The sequence below is a fragment of the Ciconia boyciana genome, chromosome 5, assembly GCF_034638445.1.
Source record: "Ciconia boyciana chromosome 5, ASM3463844v1, whole genome shotgun sequence".
Classification (NCBI taxonomy): domain Eukaryota; kingdom Metazoa; phylum Chordata; class Aves; order Ciconiiformes; family Ciconiidae; genus Ciconia; species Ciconia boyciana.
The window spans coordinates 7729276-7754240 of NC_132938.1; the positions used below are offsets into that span (position 1 = coordinate 7729276).

Sequence of the window (24965 nt, forward strand, 5' to 3'; positions counted from 1 at the left end):
ATCGTAAAACTAAATCTTTTAAATGGAAGTTTGCTTGAAAGGAAATTTACTTACAAATCCCCTCAAAAACTGGAAGTATGAGAATATTGGAGAGGAGAAAACACACAAACTTTCCCACGGTAAAAAAGTAAAAGCAGTTTTACATTGAAATAAGGGAAATGTGAAGCTAAATATTTGTTATGGAAGCCCCTGCTCCAGCGATGTTCACAAAACAGGTGTTTCTCCATCTACTTTACTCTCATTCAAGGGGCACACTTGCCAGTTAAAACTCATTGCAGTAGCTAGCTGCGGAGATGATATAAGAACAATAAAATCAAATTCAGAGACAGTAAGAACAATCATTCACTCTTCTGTTTTCTGGGTGAATTAACATTTTGCCTCTGCATCACAAAAAAACTCCTTTATATTCCCCTTTCTGTTCTAACTTTTCTTTTAGGTCAAGCAAAACATTTGAACCCAAAAGAAACTTATCATGTACTTAGGGGACTTTATCTAAAAAACCTCAGCTTTTAGTTTTATTATTTTTTAAATAGTCCAGGTAAAGTTAGGGCCAAAACAAAACAAAGGTGCATATTTGATGACTCATACCAAAATGTTGCCAGACATAAACAGTAATGGTGGGAATTTCAGAGTTATTGAATGTTATTGAATGGTGGGAATTTCAGAATTGTCAGAGTTATTCTCAAAAGAGAAAGGTTGTATTCTAGCACCCTCCATTCAGAGTCTCCAGTTGCTATTCCTGTGTGAGAGTAAAGGCAGTCTCCACTGTGTTTTTTTCTCTTCATCCCAGTTTCCCCATCTAATTCCATTTTGGGAAGAAATCATTACTACCTAAATCAAATGGTAAATTTCTTGGAACGTGGAATAGATACTGTATTATGAGCTTGGCAGAGCCTGCTAGAATGTAATATCCCTCAAACCTTACCCCTTTCAACAGTGCAAACAAAAAGTGACCTATTGAGCAAGAACCAAAATTTGGAATTCTGGAATCAAAAATCTATAAATTAAAATTTTTTTTAGGACTGGAGCTCATCTTTAATATTGTACAGGCACAACCATTTAAAGATAGAGTTCTGTTGCAGCTCAATGCATTCACAGCAAGAAATGGTCATTGAATATGTAATCATGTTTTGTCTTAACACTTAATTAATAAAGGCTGTTTATTTATATATTTTAAGACAAAATTTCTAAAAACAGTAAGAGGATTTTGTACTCCTGTTTAAAACAACTGTAGATGTTAATCAGCAAGATCAGTGGTTTTTTAAATACATTATTCACGCTGAACAGTTAACTGGTTTATGCCAATTTGACATTTTATAGAAATTACAAATACTTTGATATCCAAAGACTGTGTAGGGCTTCTCCAGATGCTTATTGACCAAAACAATTCACAGATGTTTCCTTATCTTTCTGTTGAATGTCCTCCAAAATTAGTCGATCCTAGAATAAGAATACAAGTACAAATGGAAAAAAATTTAGTAAGACTAATGGAAAATTTTATTCATGTAAATTATTCTGGGAACTTATTGAAGGAAGAGAGAAAGTGAAAAATTCTCAAAAACTAAAAATAAAACCCATACATTTTGATGAGAACTTTTGTATAGCTCTTTTTATGAATCTAAATATGTTCCTTTGTATTTATATAAAAGAATTAGGTTTCTCTTTCCGTAAAAGCATTTTTGCCATATTCCAATTTCAGCTACACAAGTGAATGTCCAAAGCATTGTTCTGTATATGAATTGCAATTAACTTGTAAACATATAGCTCAAAGACGACTAATACTTAAGTTCAATATAGCTGCTTTTTTTCACTTTGATTTCTACTATATTATTTACAGATTCCATCAGGCTCATGCATTATTTCACATGCTATATCACTGTCCAGAAATTGCACAAGAAAAACAATTATGATGTAACCTTCCACAAGCTATAAGCATTCATAACTTGAGTATGAGTGAATTTCTTAAAAAATCTTTATTTTGGTTTCATGAAGTTTCATGAACTAAAAACTGCTTAGGATGTGTTACTCTTGCAATAGAAAGCTCACATTTATTAATAGGGACTGAAAAATATGGCTTTATAACTGAATTATCCTTTTAATGTAAATAACAAAAAATTCACTTGTGATGTGAACTTTGCAATACGAGAATTAGGTTTCCAAGATGTGATTGGTCAGGGTGGTAGATAATCTCATCTAGGCTCCCTTTAGCACAAAAGGTTGGACCAGATGATCTTTCAAGCTCCCTTACAACCTGGGCTGTTCCATGATTCTATGATTCTATATGATTCTACGATTTTATGAATTAATCTGCCCCAGTGCAATTCCTACCTACACCCCTCTTGGGCTGGTCACTATGCAGCTGCTTTTGCTAGTTTTATGCTGCACTTAACAAATAATACTCTGGACTATCTCCCTTTTTACTGTCACTTGTGGATATTTATGTGTGTCTTGACAGCCAGATCTGTAAGAAATGTGAAGTTGAGACAGAAAATTTGGCAAATGAGAGAACAGTACTAGGACTGAAAAAATTGCGGGATTGGGAGGATTACTACTGAAGTCTGTGACGGGATAATAGGTAATAATAAAAGAAATAAAGTTAATATCATACAGAATATGGGAAAAATGGCCAGCAACAAATGATCATTATTATCATCTAAGCCTGTCCTCCCAAACTGTGAAGATACAGAGCATGTGACAGAGAAGTACAATGAAGTAAATACTAATAAAACATAAAAATAAAATACTAGAAAATGCTTTTGTCTTCTTTAATTTTCTTCACATCATTTTCTTATTCTTTGCTTTTTTGTTTGGTCTGTTTGTTGTAACTATCCAGAGTGTCTCTCTTCTACTTTTCTTGCTTCACAGGAAAAATAGCCTTTACTGTCCTCTCATCTTTTTCCTTTAGTCCATCCTGCTTCCTCTTTTACACTAATATTCTGCATTCTTATCTTCATTCTTCATAAATTTTTTAATCTGCTTCCTCTATAGCCTTTGTTCTGTCCCATGCACTGTTCTGGGCTCCTTTTCTTCTCCCAACCCTTTTAATATCCTCACCTTTTTTTCTATTCCTTAACACATCTTCCTTCCTCTTCTCTGTCTCATCATCTGCTCATTCCCTACCCATTGTTCATTTTCAGAACTAGTTCACTCATTTGTTCATTTCCATTAATATTCCCTAGTTCTTAATAACCAGGTGACTAATACTTCACTTCTTACTCTGAGAATACTGCAGTTTCCTTTTATGTTCCTCTTTTCTCTGCTGGACATAGCGAGATGTCAACTGTCACCCACTTCCTACAACACACCATTCAGTCATACAGGAACTGTCTCCTATTCATTCTTTTCATTACAGGCATTTTTTTCCTTCTTTCCCGCATGTCAACTCAACTATTCTGCTTTATTAAAGGACTCCTGTTGATTATCTCAGTCTTGCTATGACTCCCACTGAGTTCACTGCTTCCTCCACTCATGTTTTTCTTTTCTCTACTCCTTATTTGAGATTTGTTGCAAGACTAGCTTTTGCACAATTATTATATGCTTTGCATTATTTAGAACTGGTATTTTTCTAGAAAACTATTATGGAAATTATTAGATTTAAATGTCTGTTAAAATACTATTCTGGGGTGAAGCAAGAACACATTTTCACAGCAGATATTCTATTGCACAGAAGGCTAAGGCAAAATACTGGTCATAAACATCAACATTTTTCATATTTTGCTGATAGCCTACTTCGAGTTTTGAAATATGACTTTTGTGTTGCTTAATTTATTTCTTATTTACTGTTCTCCAGTAAAGAAGTAATAAGCATATGTTATACTGAAATTTTTTCAGGAAGTGTTAAATGTTGTTATTTTAAATAATATACTTGCCTAAATGTTGTCTTTGCAGAAGTCCAGAGATGGTGATTGGATGCCTCGTTACGGACACCTGTGGGGAAGGTGTTGTAAATGGATACAACTGAGGGGTTCTGAAATCAGAAGTAGCCCATGACCCCCTTCTACTACTTTGTGATCCAGATGATGATGTAAGTGAACATCCACTATGTGGTAGTCCTATAGGTGTGGACCTGTTAATGAAATTAATTCATGGATATGATTTGAGGCTACTTTCATAGTACAAGAGATTTCAAAACCACTTATATTCATAGTGCAAATATTTTGATAGAAAATGCTACAAAGTATTGTGTTCTACATATTCCTTATCAGATCTTTACCTTTTTAGGATTCTTACATATTTTAAAAAGCAGAAAGACAAAACAGATGATCTGAGAATTAGAGATGGAAAAAAAGAAATATTTTGTTATACGTATTTTAAATTTGTGCTAGGAAGATATATTTGGCTTAATGATTATAGAGAACAAGAGTTCACTTTTTCTGGAACCATTTTAAGTTTTTTCTTGATGTTAATAATTCTCACAGTTTGAGACATTTTCAATGTTTAGATGAAAAACCTGAAACACCTGCTACACACTGCATGAAGATGTTCAGGTTATTCAGAGAATAGCTCTTGTGTAGATATTGTGTTGTCATCTCTGATTTTTAGAAGAATTATAAAGCAGACACGTTGTTGCACTTTTTTACTATAAAATGACTACCCTTTGTATAAAAGTACCATGACTGTAGGTGTCCACAGTTACAGGAACTCAGATTATCTCTGCACGCTTTTGAAGAAAGTGATTTCAAAATAAAACCTTCCAACAATAACAAACTTATTCATATACGTGATAGCTAGCCTGCACAATAACGTTTCTTCAGATATAGAATATAACCTTTAAACATACAGATTAATACATGCCAGACAATAGAAATATCAGTCTTTCATAGGAGACAGTAACATCTTGAAAAGGTATTTAATTACCTTGTAGATCCTGCTCTACTATTTTGACTTGACATAATTCCAGATGACTGAGAATTTCTGTAGGATACGCTACCTGTAAGAATCGAATGTTTGAAAACAGGACGAACATGAATTACCCATTTTACTTAGGAGATAACTTTGGAAACAAAGATTAGTACTTTAATTGCATTATTTGGGACAAATTCATGATCGGTTTATTCAAGAATTAAAAATGGTGCACAATTACAATAGACAATGAAAGATAAGGAATTGGCTGACAAAATAAAGTCACCATGTCACTTGAGAAAGGATTAAAATTATTAAAAAAGCCCTAAAAATTAATAATGTGTTTTTACAATTTAGCACAGACAACACATTTGCTGAGGCATGAGTTGTCTTCCAGTGCCTCTTGATGGAAGAAGATCTAGCAAACGTATAACTATCAAAAGTCCTCAGCAGTACTCCAACAGAAGGTAAAGGTGAAAAATTTTCTTTAGTCTCAATAGATTAATCCTACATAGAGCTTAGCTGTCATGAAAACATCATATTGCACCATTCCTGCAAATCTTTTTCAAGTTAAACACATGTTGGTTTCTTTCATCTTCTCTCATTTATTAGGCTATTATTAGACTATCAAGATAGCTCTGCTGAGGTGCTCCAGTTCTTCAGCTATTCTTTTTTACCCCACCCATCTCTGAGAAGGAGACATTCTTTAGTGCACCATTAAAGCATTGTTTCTACTTGCCCTTACTTTTGCAAGTATGCTTTGATTCATTGAGCTTTGTCCACTGCAAAACTTTATGGGTTGATTCAGAAATGTGCTGAACACATAATTGTTCTACATATAATTTTACTATCTAATTAAATATCTATTTATATTTAGACACAATAAAAAATAGTTAATCTCAGCTCTCGTTATCTTGTTATCCATAAATTTATAGGCAAGCATGCATTTAGGAAGGATCTGAACATATAAATCAGACATAACATAGAAAAAGCAATTTTTGCTCCTTCATTACAATTGCATTGCAATTGCATTTGTCTTTGTTTTGGGATGTTTACACCATGTAAAACATCCTTATGTGGCTGGAGATAGATTCTATTAACTGCTGAAGCCAGCTAAAAGACTGCCTGAGAATGGACTGTTACAGATACATGCTGAATGTAAAACCAAGAATGGGAGGGACACATGAATGGTAGACCTGCAGAGCATTAGGAATTCTGGGAAACTACTCACAAATAAACAGTACTCTAGCAGACTGCACTAATTTCAGTAGGCTGTCATTCATGTCTTATTTACATCAGAGTGTTACCCAAGCTCTGCAACAGACCAGGAATGAAAAAAAGTACAGGCAGGTAAAATGTCTTATACCCTATTACAGTGATATGTTGGGAAAAAAAAAAAAAAATCACCTTTCTGAAGAAATTCTTGATCGCACATTAATGACCTCACTTCTGTTATGAAATACTTTTGTAACTTGAATTTAGTTTCCCCCCTTTCCCTCATGTGATTTTTAACATGACATTATGGACAATGTTAATCTCTGGGAACTATAAACATATAATTATGAAGGTTAATAGAGGGTCAACAACATATATCGCAAGTACACCTGTTCTGTTCAACCATACACACTATTACAGTATTTTCTTTGCAACTGTTGACTATGATTGCTTAGCAAAAACCATTTTGGTTACAAGTAATTATTCACAGAACAGAGTAGGTCAGTACTAGGAAGACTTATTTCATTCTTCATTTTTAACCATTTCCCATCTGCTGGATCAATGTCTACATGATAAGTTCCTTATACCTCAACACAATTCAAGTTTGCTCACTAAATTGCTAATGTATGGATTTTAATTTATTAATCCTCTCAAGATAATACAAATGTTATCCAGTTACAAACTTTATTTTTACTCACCCATACGTCCATCTTGCGGTGGAGTTATTAATGATAATCTTATTGGACCGGTCGGTGTCTCAGGCTAAATGAATGGCAAGGTATTAATTACAGTGTAATAAGTATGTTAATTATTAAGGTATTTTAAGCAACAGTGTTACATTTTTGAGGTCTATAAAGCCTGCAGATTCCTGGCGCTCTCCACTGCCAGTCTTGTTCATAGCACTAAAATGCAAAACCTCAGAATTAAGTTACTATTTTTTCGAGATCTACTGCAGGGGGGTGGGGTGGGGGATGTACATTTATTTTAGTTTTATTCCAAGAAGTCCTCTCTGTCACATTCGGACAAGAAAAATATCAGAAACTGTCCTGGTTTTGACTGGGATAGAGTTAATTTTCTTCCTAGTAGCTAATATAGTGTTGTGTTTTGGATTTATAACACATTGATGTTTTAGTTGTTGCTAAGTAATGTTTACACTAGTCAAGGACTTTTCAGCTTCCCATGCTCTGCCAGGTGCACAAGGAGCTGGGAGGGAGCACAGCAAAACTGGCTGAAGGGCTATTCCATACCATATGGCGTCATGCTCAGTATAGAAACTGGGGGGAGTTGGCTGTGGGGCAGTGAGCGCTGCCCGTGGACTGGCTGGGCATCAGTCGGCAGGTGGTGAGTGGTTGTATCACTTGTTTTTTTCCTGGGTTTTGTTTCTCTCTCTGTCTCAGTGTGTTCCTTTTCATTACAATATTTTTTTTTTCAATTATTAAACTGTTCTCAACCCATGAGTTTTCTTACTTTTGTTCTTCTGATTCTCTCCCCCATCCCACCGCAGGGGGGAGGGTCAGCGAGTGGCTGTGTGGTGCTTAGTTGCTGACTGAAGCTAAACCATGACAGAAACTTACATCATTTTCTGGGCTGAGATTCCATTCTTAAGCCAGCATCTGTTCCTGGATGTTACCTCCCCTAATCAGAATGCTAATACAGTGAAAAGCTCCTGCTTTCATTCTCATCTTAGAGACGTCATTCAAAGCTTGCAATTTCCTACTCAAATATCAAGTGAAACTGCTTTCAGACCATTGGCTTCTACACCTAGCTTTTTCTTAACATGTGAAGATACTATACACATATTGATGCCCCTGAGCATAGACAGAAGCAAGATCACCTTGTCAAGCAGCAAACAAAATTGTTTATGAAAGGTGAATGATAATGACTGTGAAAGTGAAAGATAATGAAAAGAAAAGCCACAAATGGCTTAAAAAACTTAAGAAAGTTTTTTCTTAAGTTTTTTAAGCTTAAAAAAAACTTTTATCCATCATAAATGAAATTTCAGGAATGTTTTGAAAATCAGTGTGATGTGAAGTTAAGAGTGCCAAGTGATTCACCTCTTGTAACTTCAGACATCCGCAATGACAGCATTTACATCCACCCTGATCCCCCGAAATTCCATTTATAGTCAAGGAAGAGAAACAGGAATGAGACCAATAAGTGTCCTTTAGAATGAGATGAATCACACATACTAATCCATAGGTTATATCCTCAGTTATAGGTCTGTCTATGGATATAACCAATCCATAAAGGAAATCCTGAGATGCTAGCATAGATCTGCACCACAGACATCTACATGAGCTCAGGTGAAGGTGGAAATCTTACCTATATTTCCATTCCTTAATATATTAGAACTTAAATTTAATTGTAACTTGCAGTTTCATGCATTAGTGACATTTATTTTGGAAACAGTTACAATATTTTTATAATATAAACATACTGAGATTTCAAGAATATGCCATTTAGTTTAGCATCAGAAGTTTAAAAGCCTGTATATGGCACGTGGAGAATATAATTCCAGAAATCAATTTTGTGATTTATTTCCTCTTGGTTCCTTTTTGGGGACCTACTGACATCTACTAAGCATCAAGCATAGCTGAAATCAGCATGTACATAAGAATTGTTTTGAATGGGGAGGGATCCTATTTTTTGCAGTATTAACAGAGTAGGAGAAATCAAAAGCACATATATGTATATATACATATGTATAAATAAAAGCATATATACAGAAAAAAACACTTACTTTCCTCATTGGTGAAGGTACAGGATCAATCTCCATTGACTCCGTTCTTACAACAAAGGTCAAAATAAGTATGACATTGTAATAAAAATAACACATTCATTATAATGACTAAAATTACATTATATGCTCATGTTAAATTTGACTAATAATGGACAAGCATAATACACAATGCATAACACATCACACATAACACATGAGCATTTAGGACTTGTTCCAAAACCCATTAGCAATAAGAAAAATCTATTGATTCTGAGCTTTGGTTTAGACATTTACAGAGAAAGTTTTTTTATTATTAGCATTGTTATTCTTGTATTTAAGACAGAATAAATATGCATATTTATATATTTGTCACTTGTTTCCACAACAAGGGCATTCTGAAATTATATTTTTTATAAAAAATAAAGTCACAGTCACAGGTATAGAAATCTTTTAGCTTGAGCAAGCTGTATGTTTGATTTACTTAAAATTTAATGAGCCTTACTGGGGTTCATCACATCTAACTTTAGACAATAACAAAGTACATACAGGCGTCTGTACAAGTAATTTAGATTTTCCCTACAGTCAATGGGAAGAGATCCTCACCAATTAATCAATCTATCTCTCCAGAAAGTCTTTAGAATAAGGTGCATCATGCCTTAGAGTTTTTCCCAGTGAGTACAAAGGCAATCTATACAAGTAGTTATTATGTACACTTAGATAGATAAGACCCTCCTCAGTTTTTTCATACTTACACAGTTTGCAGAAACAAAGCACAAAATCAGAAAATATACTTATTTTAAACTCACTACAAAAAAAAGTCTGTGTGTATAAAATATCAGTATGTTGTCATGGTTAAGATTTTCATTGAAAATTAATGGATTTTTACCTACATTTCAGAAGTGGAAGGATGACTAGGATGAAGACAACATGAAGAGTAACCATTCTGTTTCCTTGAAGGAACTAAAGTCATTAATAAATTTGTTATTAGAACATAGCTATATCCAGTGATATGTATTCCATAGTAAGTTAAACCAACACTTCTTACTGGAAAGTGGATTTCTACTTGTACTGGAAAATGGTAGTTGTGTGGTTTGTTCAGGAGGTTTCATACTAAGGGGGAAACAGAAGAAACAACAGATATAAATTGGAAGCTGGTTTGGTTAGTTCATTTGTCTAACTGGTCAGTAAAGCATAACATCAAAGCATTTTATCCATCAATAGCTGGTTTAAACATGACGCTATTTGCCATGAAGCAAAATAAGCAATATATTTGATACGCTATTAACTTCTATATATCATAATGTCTGTATCAGTCATTACAAGCACAGCAATATCAATTTCGGATAACACTATGGCAGAGTACTTTATGGAACAACAGATGTTAAAATACAACTATTAACTACAGTTGAGTCAAAAATCTTCATTTCAATGTATACATTTCCCAAACTTTAAAAAATCTAGTTAACAAAAGAAATGTTGGCATATTTATGCTATTCACCAGCAGCTATGTAAAACTGATACCTTTGCCTATAACCACACATAAGAGGAGTATGTCTACTGGGCATGTGAGTAGAAGCCCTAGGTCACACTCTCTTGGTAGAACTCTGAAAAATCTGAAATTCAGTAAGAACTCTGTATTTGGTATAACCAAGATGCTATTTATTTGAGATGCAGACAAGGAAAAGGAGGCAGTGGATAAAAATAAACTATGATAATCCACCACATACCTAGTTTCCTTTATACTGTTTTTCTTTCAGTTATATTACACCAAGGAGCATAAGAGAGCATAATACAGTATTATGTGCACGTCAAAGTCAAAAGAAAGTCTATACTGAAAAAACACAGAAAAGGAATAAAGATTAACAAAATTTTGCAATTAAATTTCTGGCTTCATGAACTGGCTTATTAAGGACATTTCAACGTCCTTGATCACTGGTATTCATAAAGTGGCATTCATGAAGGGCTTCTCTCAAGAAGATGGATCTATAGGGAGAAGTACATTGTAACTATACACTAAGTACTCTTACTACCCATATTCACTAAAAGGGAAAAGCAGACCAAGCCTGTTAGGTTTTTTTCCCAGTAGTTTTTGAAATCTTAGAAAATGGGAAGGATAAAATAGGACATGGAAACAAATGTTATGTGGAAAATGTAATAATTTCACTGTAAGTGGATCACAGTAGATCAATCTGATATCTTTTTTGTTTTGTTTTATGTTCTGGTAAGCAGAATTTTTTAACCAGTAGCAAGATAGTACAGTTTTCTGCGTTAATTCAATTTAAACATCAGAGTGCTGTATAGGCCATGTGGACTTTAAAGCAGAGATAAGAGCAATTAATTCAGGTAAGTATACCATAAATAATGTTAAAAGGGAAACAACAACAACAAAGGGTGAAGACAGTGCAGAAATTTTATTAGTGATGACCCCCTTCAGTTTAGTCTTGCAACTGATCCTGTTTAATATATTCCATAATGACTCAGGAATAGCCTGCAGTTTGTGAAATCTGAAGACAGAAAGTTCTGAAGATAGAAAGTTACATCAATATTGAGGAGAACTACATAATGATTTTAAAAATGTGATCTTTTCAAACAAATAGTTGAAATAAAATTTAATGAAATTAAAAGTAATAGCACAAAGTGCATTTAGGGATCAATAAGAACTTTGGCTTTAAGTTGGAAATAAATAAAATGAAAAGATTAAGGTGTATCAGTCAATGAGCAGAAGGATAATGATGAGCTACCTCTTGGCTATCTCTTTGACACATTTGTGAAAAAAGATTAATTTAAGATGAGTCAGTAAGTTGATTTTTACTAGAAACAGAAGATGAGAATCATGTTACAAAATTCTGGTAATTTTGCAAATGGGTTAGATACTAGGAAAGATATCATAGTACTTTCCAGGCTGATGCTGGAAAGCCCATTGGAAAAAACACAAACTTGTTCATGTAAATGCAAATAAAAATTTTAAAACTGAATATCTATATGATGTTTAATTCATCACAAAAAACAGAGATTGCTAAAAGTTCATTTTTAGAGTAACTACTGACTTGAATTTAAAAATAAAAGGATTCCTTCCGGACAGGCTTGATTAATGTGAAGAAAATGGACCTGATGACAGAAATCACTGTTCATTTATTTCTGTAAAAATATGCTGCTTCTATTTATGCAACACAATATATGAGAAAGGCAAACAAAGCATGACTTTTTAATTGTTTTATCAATTAAACTTACTGTTGTCTGATTACAAAGACTATTTGTCATTTACTTTTACTGCATTTGTTTGTCATTTACTTTTGCTGCTACAAACCTCTTACCATTGTATCTGATGCATTTGTTGTGTTACTTTCTTGAGAGATTCCTCCAACTTTACCATCTGTGAGATAATCATAGATTTAAACAAAATCTATTTGTGTGATATACAACTTCATTCTCATACAATTAGTATGCTAAAGTGTTGAAAGACTGTTTTCTATTGGTTTTAATCTTAGGTATCATTGCTATTGCAGATTTATTGGGGCAAGACTATAGCTGTTATATGGATCCATTAAACAGTCTGAAAAAGATATGCTTCTTTTTGGCAGTTACAGACTTAGTTTGATTACTTTTTGTTAAGAAGTGTGCTGTAATATCGGATAAATGAATACTAATAAAAATGCTTTAAAATAGTTTGCTTTTATTTTTCTTCCTCTTTTCCATATCGGATATAAAAGTTATGTTGCATTTAATATGGAATGATCTGGAAAAAATACCAATAACTGTACAAAATACCAAATACCATGTTCCCATATTTCTCATTTCAGATTCAAAATTTATTCAGTTCTGTGCAGTATCTATTAGTAATAAGTTTATGCAAAGGGTATTTCCTATTATGTTATAGACACAACCAAAAATATCTCCATTAAAGAATGTTATGAGCTTGCAAAATTGAAGAACATTAAGGTCAAGAACATTAGGTCAGCTTCCTACTATGTGTATTTTTTACAGTCTTTCATTACATAACCATACATTATATTTTATGGAGGATGTAAAAACTTACTCAATAGCCTCAATACTGCACCTTTATTTTATCCTTAATTTCCATTGTGTGACCTTTGTCCTTCATTACTTCACATCATTCATATTTTGATTTGAAGACAAATTATGAATTTTCTTGTTAATTTTTCATGCTTCTCCTCACAATATTATTTGAATTCTTTAATAATATTACCTGATATACCTTTAAAAAATCATATTGTTTGTGGGAGATATTATGCTCTTTTTGCAGATGTGAAACTCTGCAAAACAGATTAAAGACAAAATCTAATTTATTTAAGAACTGATTTTTTTGTATTCTTTTTTCTTTTTCCTAATGAGAGCTAGGTTTGATTAAGAAAGTGACCAGCACAGATGTCAGGAAGAATGTACTTTACCCTGTCACTCTGTAGGACTGGATCATTTTAAGGCCAAAATGCCTTAAAGAAGGTGAATAACTATTTGATTTTCAATATCTTTGGGTCCTAACACAACACGAAATCTAGACTTGCCAGGAAGTGCCCTTGCCAGGGCACTTGATATGGCCATCAAGTGCCCACACCACACGCCATCATCTGCACCCCAGTACCTGTACAACTCACAGAAACAGCAACAAAGAAGCTTTTATCAAGGTCATGAGAGCTGTTGGTTGACAGCGACAAGGATGACAGACTAGAAATAAGGAAGGAGACCATAAACAAGATAGCCAAACATGAGAACCTAGTTGTGAATTTCCTTATGCAGTACTCCACCTTTCCCAAAGGCCAAGACCTGCAGAGTGGAGGGTGGCAGGAAGAAGCACTTGTGTCAAAGGGTAGATTTGTGCTTCCTCACCTTCCCAGGGGTGATTGTCATTTGCCAAACCATTTATACTGTAAATCATTCTTGCTCCATCCTTTTCCCACTCACCTTCATGTCAAAGCCAGTGGCAGGAAGACTCAGATGGAGATTATACCCCTGAGTGTGAGCATATGGTCCCACTCTCTCAACCTGTGTGCCTCTGCCAGCTGTGATCTAGCCTTCCCCAGCTCCTTCAGACTCCCTCCCAGTAGCCCTGAAAGAGGGAGCATTGCTAACAGAAACTCACAGGAAGGAGACAGGTATATCACTGCACAGGGAAACTCTTCTCTTCCTTTCTCACCTCAGCCTCACTGTCAAACCATTCCTCCACCAAAACAGCCTCACCAGTGCTAGCCATAGCTGCACGTAGAGTATGTAAGACAACCAGCCTCTTCTGACCCTGATCCAATGCAAGTAGTTTTAAAATACTAACAAATACACAAAACAACAACCAAACCGCCCAAAACAGTGTGCCATTGAAATAGCAACCAGCTAAACCTTCAGCTGTTTCTGTACTATCACCTAAACACCTTCCTTAGGTCAAGCAGCATCCCTGAGTACTTCACAACCGCTGTTAAATGAATATCTCAACAGTAAATAACTTAGAAACTTAACCATCAAAAAGTATCAAAACTCTGCATAGATTCTTTGGAGATAACATTTCTATTTACGCAAAATTCTATTAAGAGCTTTATTTTACTTTGCCTACAGGTTCAGTTTTACCTTCTGGAGTCAGTACAATCGATTAGAAGGGGGCATAAAATCAGGATTCCTCCATGGCCTGGCTTTGAAAGCAGAAGGACAGGACCTTGAAAGAACTACCCACTCCACAGTACACTAGGACTGATCCCAAAATGCAGTCATGGAAAACAGTGGAGAATGATCCACAAAGCACTTAAGTTTTGGGTTGATTCACCAGTATTGACAAGTAGCTTTAAGTAATTTACCTGGCCATGTCCTTAGAAATGTATGAAACAGCCAACTATTTTACCAAATATTTAGAAGTAGCTGAGAAATGAAAATGAAATTTTCTTTCCAACCTACAGAGGAAGAGGCATTGTCACAAATTCAATACCTGTTTCTCTTTCCATTGAGCTATCCCTCACTCAGGGTACTAGCCCTTAGTGTTGCTCTCCATTGCTCAAGCTTCTCATTTACTTTGTCAGCCCTAGTCTTCTTTTCCTCTAGGCTTATCATCTGAGTACCAATCTCTCCCCACCTCTTTCACTTTCTCCTCCATGCAGTGAATTGGTTTCTTCTCTCCCTGTCCTTTGACTCGCCATTTAAACTCAGTCACCCCACAACTAAAATCTGTTTTATTAAATAATAGTAACCATAATTAATAAAGTGCTCATAGATTTTAAACAATTACAAACTAGTATTTATAATGACAGAAATGAGGCAATCCTGATAAATTATTCTAAGTATTCCAATGAAAGGTGAATAAATTTTCTAAAAATAAACCAAAGTAACAAGGCACACATAAACAAAAAAAAAGAAAGAAAGAAAATCACAAGTAGAGTTACCTTTTGTCTGTGGTATGCTAATAAATGTTTACGATGTTTTTCTTGAAATTCTGAAATCTAAAAATAAGTACAGTTATATCAAGCTTCACCTAATTACATTTATGCCACCTCAGCAAAAAAGTGATTAACTACTTCACAGTATTCAAATTTTTCTATATTTTAATAAGTATTTAACATATCTTCTTTAAATCCTCTCTAACAAAACATTCCAAATTATTATCACTGATAGAGAAAGTCTTATAAAGTTTATTTAATCATCTAGTATGATCTACCCTAGAGTTGGTAGATTTATTTCACTGAATTCATATTTTAGCACTGTGTTCAATAACAAGGTAAAGAGATTGGAAAGCCAGTTTAGCTGCAGTGTTTCTTATTCATTAGTGCTAAGCAAACACATAAAATTAATGGCAACATAAAAAGTAATGTGTCTTACTGGCCATTATAACTTGCCTTGTAAAAATATCCTGTTAATTAAAAAATAATTGTTAGACACACTGTCTGGTGGTGTGTAAGCACTTCTTGTGTCCAGATGAGGATCATAAACCAGGACAGGTTAAAAGTAAAAACATACAAGGTAGGCAAGACAAGAGCTTGAGGAATAAATTACAATAGGCAATAATTTACTAATAAATCTTTCTTCGCATGTGTAAAACTGCCAGAAAATGTGTAGGGATAGAGACAACCAAGAAGAAACACTCAGAGTGATAAATCCGTAGTGGAGTACCTAATTGAAATGATTACTTTTTATTCACTGTAGAAGAGCCTAGGAGGTTCCCATTGGATACTCATCAAAGGATCAGAAGTGTCTTCAGAAGAACTGATGGAAGAAACAGCCACTCAGAAAGTAATGGCTCTGAGCTGCCTCCCACCACTCAGAAATGAGGTCTTGGGTCTATAAAGGAGAAATCTGTGAAATTGTCAATTCAGTGCTCAGTACCAGTCAAAAAAGCAAATCAGATCTTAGAAGTGGTTAAAAAACGAATAGAATAGGAACTATCATTATTCCACTTCAAAAAAAGGTATGTTACTGTATCCTGAGTCTGCTTAACATCTCAGAAATGATATAGTAGGTCTGGAAATATTTCAGAGTAATCAGAGGTATGTAAGAGTTTCAGTAAAAGAATGACCACATAGACTATGAGTCTTCATGGCTGAAAAAAAGACGTTGAAGAAGGGATGTGTTAGGAGTCTAAAACTAATGATTAGCACAGATGGAGTGCATGGGAATGGTTACTTTTTCTTCTAGAATGGGATTCAAGAGTATCAAATGAAACTAGCAGGTAGCAGGTTAAAACCTGAAAGAGGACATCATCATCACACAATGTATAACCTGTGGACCTCCTTTCCGTAGTATGTAATAGATGCTAAATATTCAGAAAATGATTTCACAATTCCATGGGGAAAAGTATCCACCACAAGCTTTTGAATGCAAAGGCACCAACCACATCTTGAGAAATCCCTGTGCCACAAGCTGTTGAAAGCTAGGAGGCTGTTCTGAAGACATATCACTACATGGCAGCCTTGCTCTCATATGCTTTCCTAAGCACCGGCTGTTGTGACAGGATATTAGATTAGGTAAACCTTTGCCCTAACAGAGCACAAGCTGCTCTTATGTCTTTTGATGCTGGCAGAAGTTCTGAACATACCTTAATGCCTTAATTACACTTCAATGTGTTTCCCATAGGTTATCTATCTCAGCTACAGAAAACCCATCTTAGTCTTTTGAGATCATGTCCATTTTTTCCTTTCTTTGACACATTACAGAAGTTCGTATTCATGTGTGATTGGTGGTATAGCTGTCTGGATTTGTTCAGCTTACAGAATAACTGCTGATCATTGTACATGCTGTTAAAAAGTGTGTATGGAAGGACAGAGGAAAGCTTCTTGTTTACCTTGTGTCACCTATGTATCTTAGGAGGAGGAGTGCTGAGGAAAGGGACCACGCTCAGCTCTGGAGAAGGTTGTGAAGCATAGAGTAGAACAAATGTGAATCCATAATCACCATTAAAGAAAGCAGGTGATCTCCCTGGGTTACTTTTCCGCTGGATCAGCAAGCTCACCACAATATCAAACAAGTACCAGCCCAAGGGAGATGAGAATACACAATGAAGGTTGCAGGTAGGTTCAGAAAGGATGTACTACTACAGTTCAACCTAGAGTGCCTGAAAATGCCACTGAAATGCTCAGTAAGAGGGACAAGGACAAGTCCCAAAGCAAGTTGAAGAGATGCAGAAAACAAGGAGGCAATGGGAGTTAGTATGTATTTGTTTAACCCAGACAGCTACTAAAGTTCTGGACTGGGAACTAAGCTTGAAGGAAGGCATCCTGCCTGGAGTTTACAGAAGGCAGGGAGGAAATTTACCTTAAAATCTTTTATTGCATCTGTCTGAAAAAAGCAGACCTGTTTTGGGTTTTTTTCCTTTTTAGGAATTAGATTGTTCATATTTTAAATAAAGCCTAGCCTTTCAGATGAGGGATCATTGTTAACTTGCTCACTTTGACTTTTAAAAAAAAAAGACAGAGCGAGCATATTCAGCTCAGGGCTTTAGCCAGCTCAGGTTTTCACTGTGTAACTTTTTGTTGCTATAATTAGGGCACACTATCTGGGCATGTTTAAGGTTCTGGCAGATCTAATTTTTCATTGCACAGCATTGAAAGTGATTTTACATCATTAAAATAACCAGACTAGTGGTCCTCAGAGAGAGTTTGAAAACATAAGCAGTGACTGTGATGAATAATTTAGGCTTTCTTAAGAACTCTGAAACTGTGGAATTCAGGAAGTAAAGACGGTAACGGGCATACATTCATTTTCGAGCATTCACTCATATATTTTTCCCATTTATATAAAAATCAGTAGTTGTTGTTGATTATTTTATAGAGTTAAAAAGTTATAAGGCAGATTCACCTGTGTTATTTCTTTTGAATATTTCTTGCATAACGTTTCTATTCCCATGAACAGTGTTTGAATATCAGGATTTGTCTACCAAGAAAAGAAAGTATACCAATGTTAGCATTTTTATTTACAAGCTATATTAAATAAAGCATTTTGTGAAGTGTTAAATTGATTGATGTATATAAATAAAAAACGGACAGATCAAGAGTAGGATGATACAGAAATTGAAAAAAAGCCCAGTTTTATTTAATGTCCTTATTAACCGTCTGGAAGGCTTTGTGCTTTTGTTTAAATATATTACATACATTCATACTTATTGTAACTAAGACAATAACAATTTCCAGAGGACATTCAAGGAAGATGTTGTGGTTCCCTGGAAGAGGCATTGCCTTCAGACCACCAGCCAGGTTTCTGGCAGTCACTTTCCAGGCTTTTTGGTTCTCACCATCCCCAGCCATATGGATGCATCTTATAATCAGTTTTGTTTCAAAGTCCTTTATCGAAATGGTTCCAATGCTGACTGCAACCCCCTTATCTCTCCTGCCTGTTGGGCAGCAGAGTGCTATCCTAGCATAAGAAAAAAGCCTTAAAATGATAGTTGAATTTTTCAAGTATTTTATGACTGAGACTTTTAATTAGAGATCATGATGTGGCCTCACAAATGGCCCTCTATGTTTTTAGAAAATGCTGAGTAAGTGCTCTGTACTAAGCTATCATTGTAATTCAGGTATATATTGATTATTTATAGTGAGAAAGAAATGCTACAAAATATAAAGTTAATTTCAGAATGATAGTGACATTTGGACATCTATCCAAATCTACAAAGCAATGTAGATAACTTAGTTAAGTGTTACTTTAATCCAGAATACATGTATTCTTAATTTATTCATAAGAAAAACAAACAAAATACAACCCCCAAGTAGTTACACTAGTCATAGTACTAAGTTAAAATAGTTATATTACTAACAGTGATCATATTTCAATCATCTTCTACTGTAACAGTAAACAGCTTTTAAAAATTAAGAATCTAGCTTAAAAAAAAATCTACATGTAAACTGCAAACTGGAAGGTTCTCTTTCATATGTAGTGATTGTATAATAGAAGGTAGGTTTACGACTAGCCCAAAGTTGAATAAAAAATCAAAAACAATCCCAACATATTTAGATGATAAAAGAAGATTTTCTCAGAAAAAAAGGCATCCTTCATGTAAGGAACCACCTTTCAAAATCCAATGAAAAATAACTAAAACTGTTGCAAGCAAAATGTAAATTAATCCCAGAAGTACTAAGAATCTCAAAGAGAATAAAAAATTGAAAAATTAAAGAAAAGTGAATTATTGAAACAAATGAGAAGTAGGCCACCTGTGAATGAAGCAACAGTTTTCTAGGCTACTAAGAAAACAGAAAGATAAGTGCTATCACTTAAATTAAAAATATTGCATTGAAATAAAAAAGAATTACTCTTTGCTCCATTTGGAAATGCACAAACATATAGAGAGACAATATTTTTACCTACTCCAAAAATAGTATGACACTAGTTTAAAGTCAAATATCCAAGACTACATAACAGCTGCATTTGCCAAACCTATTTTAGGTGTGTGCTTATATTATATGTTTTTAATAATAAGAGGGAATTGAGTCTCATATGTATGAAAAATAATTATGTGAGGAGCTAAATTCATAACCTGGATTTACAACAGATTTATATCTTTTGTTCCCCATATTCTGACATGAGCTCCTTCGATGTCCTGTATAGCAATTCACCTGAGCAAAGGTGGCATGCACTGTTTGGTTACTGTAGAACTGTGCATGTGGCTGCCAAATGCGCTTCTGATTATTGATGAGCTGTACTTGCACTTCTCTCACCAGGGGAACTAGACTGCTTTTCCTTGCTTTCCCCAGCTACTAATTTTATAGAACTCACAGGAGGAAATTAATTGCATTTGAAACTTCCTCTGCTCTTTTGAATTTGGTTGACATTAGCCAAAGCATTCAAAAATTTCCACAGAGTGAATTGGCAGACAGAGAAAGAGAAAAGCAGATAGGCAGCACACTCTAACCTATCAATGGTATTTAGATAAAGAAAATACAAACAAGATAATAAAATTTCATCTAGAAAAATTAATGTATTCATAAAAATACATTTGGCATCTTTAAAGTGAATTCATAGTAGGCAAGCTCTAGAAACCTATTTAGAGTCCTAACAAAGCAATGACCTTGGTTTAAGAACCTATTAGATCTGAGTAAAATGAAAACCAACCAGCTTCATTGATAATTTAAAAACTCTTTAAAATAAAGATTTGTAGAACACTGTTTATATTTTATCTGTTGCATGGAGGAGTCGCAGATGTTAACATGATATTCTGAAATAATGAACAGCAAGATTCTGATTTATCATAGCACTTAACCATCCTCTGGGAAAACGCAAGCGGGGATCGTGAGACATAGAAGGAACATATAAAGGTGACAAGCATGCATTACTGTAAAGATGAGAATATTTAATGTGTAGATGTTGATTGCCCCAATATACAATTTAATGAGGAGTTTTAACACATTTATAGGACCTCCTACTCATTGGGAATTCTTCCATAGCATCAAGCTCATAGAGGTTACCAGGTATATTTCCACTCAGGTTCGTGAATTATAGAGCCATGACTTTTTTATATGCATCTTTAATTATCATTCCAATCATTTTATCTGTTCTTAATCAAGGCTAAGCAATCATCATTAATGTCTTTTTTAAAGAATATGGTAATTTGCTTCCTTTCAGTCCTCCAGAGCAGTGGCAGGTTCTAATGAAACATATTTTTGTTAGTATCCCAATCATTGCATCTTTAAATTCCTTCAGTATTTTTGAAGAAAATTATCAAGTTCTGTTGAAATGCTGCAATTTAAGACTGATCTAACTTCAAAATTAGTTTTGTTTTGAGCAAGGTGTTGGACAAGATGACCTCCAGAGGTCCCTGACAATCTAAATTATTCTGTGACTGAAATTAATAACAAAACTTGCAGCCAGGGTAGGCTGATATTGAAAGTTTATTAAAACACCTCCTTTAGAAATTTTATGAGGGGCTTTTTGTTTTTTTTTTATTTGATTACTGTGTGCATTTTTCCTTTGTATTATGTTTGCATTCTGTTGTTTTGCTGCAATTTTTTATTTTTGGTAGCATTATCTTCTTCACCCTGTTTCAGTTCTGCAAGATTTTGTGTTTACAAATATGAAATATAATGTAACTTTTTTTACTTTTTTATATAAAGAATGTAGAGGTAGAGATTTCTGTATTTAGATATACATCAGCTCAGTTTTAAACATATCTAGAGAAAACATGCCCTCCTTCAAGGTCACCACTTTAGGGTTAGTCCCAAATTGTCCTCTACTTCATATACATGATTGCCTTATAGCCTTGTAGGACCTTAGGTGTTAGCTGTGTTGAATGCTCTTAGTATTTTAATTCTATCATTGTAAGGCAAGCTTGTCTCTTAGGTAGGCATCGGTCTAGGAAAATATAAATGTTTTCACAACCCATTTATGAAATCAGCTAAGGAGAAGACGGTTCCTGGGAGAAATGGGAAAATTAAATCTTTCTAATGATTTCTCAAGAAAGGGAATTAAAAGCTATTCATTCTCTAGTGAATAACAAGAATTTCCAATAATACTTCAGATCCTCTCTTAATCACATGGCCATGAGGAAAAGAGTTAAGCTTAAGAGAAAAAGGGGAAATAAACCAAATACACTTGAAAACATTGATGCACTGCCATGCAGATTTTTGATTCAGTCCATTACATGAAATAATTCATTACAGTCCACTTTATCTGATGTACAAATGCCAAAGTCAATAAACATTCTTCCACATTTTGAAAGTAGTCACTGATGTTACACAGTAGCCAGTCACATTTCTTGAAAATGTTGGAGTGATTTACAGTCCAGCAGAAACTGAAAACCAAGAGTCTCCATAGGCTTGTATTTGAAGAAATCCATAAAACTAAAAATGGTACAGTGCATAAGTATCTAAGTCTACCAGCCGATCATCAGTAAATATTCATGTCACAGTTGGCAAAAAAAAGCGAAGTATTTTGTAATGTAAATAATTTAGTTGTTAAGCAAACTACAGACTAATGTAATACAACAATACTAAAGCTTCATTTACCTGTTTTGAAAGGAATAATGTACGACAAGGAGTTCTACAGATCAAACATTCATCTTTTTTGCCTGTAAGGTAAAGACACATTTAAAATATACATCAAACTCAATACATATTGAATACATTTTTAATAGAATTTGATGCCTAAACCTTTGTTTGGAGCTTGTGGAAGGAATCTGAAGATTATACAAGAAATGCAAATAAACGTGAATAAAGAATTTGATTCTATAACCATTACATATAGTTGCACAGGGAAAATGTGTGTGAATGTCATCAGGTCTTACTCTTGCAAATAAGCATTCATGTAAATGATTTTATGAATATCATTAGTGTCACTGAATGCAGGTGACTTTTAGTTTCTTTGATTTAAATAGGACTACTTGCCTGGGTTTAATTAAATGTATGCTTTAAGTGCACTAACGAGTTAGAGTCAACCAGATATATGAGTTTTTAGATTGGGGCCCAGTCTGGCTCTCTTAATAAAATATATGAAACCTTAACTTCAAAGAATTAATAATTTTACCTTGTGAATTTTTCCAGTGAAAAATTCATCACATCACTTTTTAAAACTATCATTTTTTAAAATGTCTCTTTGATTATTTGCAAACATATTAGCAAATATTTCCAGTAAATGCATATGACTACAATCTGTATAATTGATAATTCTACTACCTGCTTCCTTTCTAAGGATTCTAAGGATCAATGTTTATAAACATCTTTAAAGAGTAAATGCATTTTAAACCTGATACTATCATTATTATTGAATTCACAGAAAAAAAAAATATAAAGTCTCAGGTTTTCTTCTGCCAAACAATATTAACAGCAGAAAGGAAAACTGTTGTTCAGGTTCTGGGAGCCTGCAAGTTGTATTTAGAAGCCGCATTTTTTGATCCTCTCGCCTCAACAGCAATCCTGTGAAAAGTTTAGTCAAAAGTTTTCAATGCTGACATACAGACTGATCATTTATTCTGTGTGCCCTTACAAAAACCAGGTCATTTAGCATGACCTCAAAAAGAAAAACATTGATATTTGTCTGCAGTTCTTTTCTTTTGGAAAGCAACTTCCTTATTCCACTATCTTTTCCACAGATCTTCATCTAAGCACATCACAGGAGTCCCAGAATATGACTCAGGAATTGCATATAACACACAAGAGCTTCAAAACGTCACCTCCAATCCTCCTAATGCTGCTGAAAATTTTCTAGCGTTTCAGTGACAATACTGAGATTTAAAATGTCTTAAGACTATTAGCAAAACCTGCCCTAAACAAATCCTATGTTTTGCAAATTGCGCTTTCACTAATGAAAATCATACCCTTTCCAAAATTAGACAGAAGAGAATGCCATCTTATTTTTTTTTCCAATGCAATCATGGATCATAAGCTTCCAGACTCAGCTTTTATTAAAGCCTCCAGTTTTCAGTGTCTAAGGCTTGTTCTCAAAGCCACATGGCTCCAGCCAGATTCATCTGGCAGCAGTCACAGGTGGTTTTTTACTATTTAAAGAAAATCAATAGCAAGAATTGAAAAGGTTTATCAATAACATTTGATTGACAGGAAGAAATGCTCAGGCCTTTCTTTTTTCCACAGTGAGTCAGAAACGCTAACAGTTAAGGTAAATGTGTGCACGCTGGCACTGCCTGACCCGCTGAAGCAGAGGGCTGAGCCGCCCGTGCCTGCCGCAGCCATTACCTTTCTGGAGGCAGATCTCACAGATAACATGGCCACAGCTGGTGAGGCTGAACCGTGGGGTGGGCTTGCGGGGCTCACAGAAGCAGGCATTGCAAAAGACGGGGACGGCCATGGGGCGGAGGGGCAGGAGGGCCTGACAGGGAGCAGGCAGCTGAGGCAGAGGCCGATCCTCCTTGCCGCCCCTGGGGTGAGGCCTACAGCCTTCCCTCCGCCATGTTCCTGCAGTCTGAGGCACGGCCAGGCCCTGAGGTGAGGGGTGGCAGCGCCCCTCCCCCCCGGGGGGCCAAGGGCAGCAGTTTGACCCTCACACCCCAAAGGAAGGGGTTTTCTCGCCTCTCACTGCCAAAATGGAGAGGGTGCCCAGGCAGGGGGTCTTCTCTGAGAGATTTCCCCCTCCCTTCACCACATGTGGGCAATTGAGCTGGACCAGCCACCAAGAGCTCCGGGTAGGTGCTTCACCACGAGCCCTGTCCTCCTCACAGAGGCAGCCATATAGCAGGGGCTGCCACTGGGACAGCAGGTGTGTGGAAAATGGTAGTGGCTTTTCACTCTTTTAAATGCAGGAATCTGGGAAGGTTATTAATTTACTGTCACAGGTCTGTTGTTGCTTCTTTTGGTGGGGAAAAAAAGTGTAAAACAAGGAGGTTTGATTTTCATTTTTTAGATTAAAAAAACCCCAGGGCTTGCTAATTTCCCACGATGAAAATTTTAGGGGAAAATTCCCTTACAGCCCTACTTGCAGTGCAGGCTGTAGCTCTGAGTACAACGGAGCCACTGACTGCATAGGAGGAACCCCTGGCTTTTAACTTCATAAAGACTACTGCCCCCAAAGTGCTTCCCAAAAGAGCTATGATTCAGTTTCTGCTTTATAGAGTTCATTAAAAATCTTGAAGGAGACTGAAAACATTTCATCAAAGCAAAGATATTTAATTATTATTATTATAGATAAAGAATGAAGCGCTCTCAAGCTGTAGTCAAGGCTCCAAGTCTCAGTGCTGGTTTGAGTATAGACCTAATTAATACAGAGGAATATAATCAGCTCCTTTATAAATTCTGACATGGTGCCTGTCCTTTTGATTTAAAAGCTT

The 24965-nt window shown here is 35.1% G+C and overlaps 1 protein-coding gene across 1 annotated transcript; it reads right to left on the reverse strand.

Moving 5' to 3' along the window:
- Nucleotides 1–1402: 1402 nt before the first annotated feature.
- RNF212 (ring finger protein 212) lies at nucleotides 1403–23989 on the reverse strand. Its single transcript, XM_072863301.1, has 12 exons — nucleotides 23878–23989; nucleotides 22195–22256; nucleotides 18059–18133; nucleotides 15154–15210; nucleotides 12091–12149; nucleotides 9822–9886; nucleotides 9667–9736; nucleotides 8798–8843; nucleotides 6756–6819; nucleotides 4858–4930; nucleotides 3870–4066; nucleotides 1403–1440 (listed from the first exon to the last, which is right to left on the reverse strand). The coding sequence occupies exons 1-12, from the start codon at nucleotides 23987–23989 to the stop codon at nucleotides 1403–1405; spliced, it is 918 nt and encodes a 305-aa protein (XP_072719402.1).
- Between the last annotated feature and the right edge of the window lie 976 nt (nucleotides 23990–24965).